This window comes from Fundulus heteroclitus, unplaced genomic scaffold (assembly GCF_011125445.2).
Source record: "Fundulus heteroclitus isolate FHET01 unplaced genomic scaffold, MU-UCD_Fhet_4.1 scaffold_146, whole genome shotgun sequence".
NCBI lineage: Eukaryota > Metazoa > Chordata > Actinopteri > Cyprinodontiformes > Fundulidae > Fundulus > Fundulus heteroclitus.
In genome coordinates this window covers 469132-471543 of record NW_023396558.1, presented here as the reverse complement: position 1 = coordinate 471543, position 2412 = coordinate 469132, and the positions used below count along the sequence as shown (strand labels likewise).

Sequence of the window (2412 nt, the reverse complement as noted above, 5' to 3'; positions counted from 1 at the left end):
TGTAAGCGTGTCTATCGCTGCTCTTGCAGCGGTGGTATTTCCACCTGTGGTCATGTCATCGGTCAGCGTTTATTCCCGCGCTTCCAGTAACTTAGCTGATAAACACAGGCGACCAACCAGGGATCTCCTCGTGATTTACTATTATGTTTTTATTTAAAACTCAAATAAGAGTAACTTGCTAGCTCAGGCTAATTTAGAATGAAGGCGATTTTCTGGAAAAAGTGTCAGATATATCGACCGTGATGGCAGTGTTAAGAATAAATAGAGGTGGGCTTGGCTGAGAGAAACGGATGAGAATTGGAAGGTTGTCATCCCTCCTGTGAAACAGCTACAGAACCGATTCACCTGAATCCATGGCCAACAGTGTGTGTAACCAGAAAGTTTGCATACATGCGTTTGTAACCCAGCATGACCTGTTCCTCACAATGTCTCAGCCTCTTCTTGACCTGATCAAGTCTGTTGCTGAAGATCAGAGAGCGTTTGATACTGACACAAGACTGTCAGTATCAACCGCACATGCCTCTTATCTCTGCACACACGGTATTGTAATGGAAGACTCAAAGTGGAAAGCAAATAACAGCTTTTAAAAGTTTTGACATCACTGATTCTTACCTTCTGAGAATATTTAGCATACTTTATTTCTTTACTTCTTATTTTTACCATTGTTGTAACATTGTGAAGATATAGTTGTTTATAAGACATGTAATGTGTTTATGTTGTCACCAGATATCAAAGAAGTGGCCCCTACAGAACAGAATCCTGATGTTCACCAACAGGAGCTGGAGCTTCTCCACACAAAGGAGGGAAATGAAAGAATCTGCGCCAGCCAGAAAGGAGAGCAACTCAATTTGAAGGAGGAAACTGAAGTTACCAGGTTTCCATTGACTGTTGTTCAAGTGAAGAGTGAAGAGGTTGAAGAGAAACCTCTATTCTCTCACTTTCATCAACAGCAAACAGAAGTCAGAGATTTTGCAACCAGAACTTTAGCTGATCATTTTGAAGTAAAAATTAAAGAGGAATACTCTGGAACAGCAGAGTCCAAGAAGAACCCACATCTAAGTACTTATGAAGGCACTTCCAACTATTCAGAGACTGAAGACAGTGAAGATTATGGAGAGGATGATGTAAACCATTATAAATGTCGGATTAAACATTTGTCAGGCTCTGAAACTGAAGACAGTGAAGATGATTTGAAGACGAGCAGGGTTCCTGAGTCAGGGGGAAACACTGTCAAATTTTTCAGCTGCTCTAAGTGTGGGGAAAAACGTGCCAGCAGATCCTCTCTACAGAATCACATGGCATGTCATTTAAGATGTATGACTTCAGTTTGTTCTGTTAATGAGAAATGTTTCAAAGAGAAGGGAGATGTGGATTCATTGAAAAAAGCCCTTGCAGATAGTAAAAAGTTTAAATGTAAGAAAAATCTAAACACAAATGTGACAGTCCATACTGAAGAGAGACCTTTTGGTTGTTATGAATGTGGGAAAAGATTCTCCACCAAGTCACATTTAAAAACACACATAAGAGTCCACACAGGACAGAAGCCTTTTGGTTGTGATGCATGTGGGAAAAGATTTTCCATGAAGTCGCACTTAAAAACACACACGAGAATCCATACAGGAGAGAAACCTTTGGGTTGTGATACTTGTGGTAAAAGGTTTTCCTCAAAGTCAGGCTTAAACAAACACACGAGAATCCACACAGGAGACAAACCCTTTGGCTGTAATGCTTGTGGAAAAGATTTTCTGACAGTCAAATTTAAGAGCACATATGACCACCCACACTGGAGAGAAACCTTTTCGTTGTGATGCATGTGGTAAACAATGTACCACAAATGCACATTTAACAAGACACATGAGAATTCACACGGGAGAGAAATGCTTTGGCTGTGATGCTTGTGGAAAAAAGATTTTCCGACAAGTCATATTTAAAAGTACACATGAGAGTCCACACGGGAGAGAAACCTTTTGGGCTGCGATGATTGTGGAAAAGATTTTCCTTCAAATCCTCCTTAAATAAACACATGAGACAGCAGCCAATTTACACAGCAACGTTGAGAAAAAAACGCAACAGTTTAATGTAGAGAGATTTTTCTTGGTGGCTGTTATAAACAGACAAACCATCATTTAACAGTGGCTTTTTTAAAGAGGAAAAAGTGGTGTTAGAGCCATAAATAGAAAATATTTAAGTTATTATATGATGGTTTGCTTTTATTTTTATCATATTCAGTAAGAAGATTTGTTCAGGCCATTTATTGTAAAGTTTTGTTTTACTTTGAAAGGCTTGCATCCTGTCCGAGCCGTATATTGTATTAGAAAAAAAACTATGGATGGATTATCTAGACCCGGAGCAATACAGTTTTACCGTGTAAACTGTGGATGACTTGGAAAAGGAAAAAACATCATTTTTTTA

General features: G+C 39.0%; 1 protein-coding gene across 1 annotated transcript; it reads left to right on the top strand.

Annotated features, from left to right (window-relative positions):
• Positions 1 to 256: 256 nt before the first annotated feature.
• LOC118558685 (zinc finger protein 160-like) lies at positions 257 to 1808 on the top strand. Its single transcript, XM_036129203.1, has one exon. It carries the CDS (start codon positions 714 to 716, stop codon positions 1806 to 1808), a length of 1095 nt encoding a protein of 364 aa, XP_035985096.1. The 5' UTR covers positions 257 to 713.
• Positions 1809 to 2412: the final 604 nt, after the last annotated feature.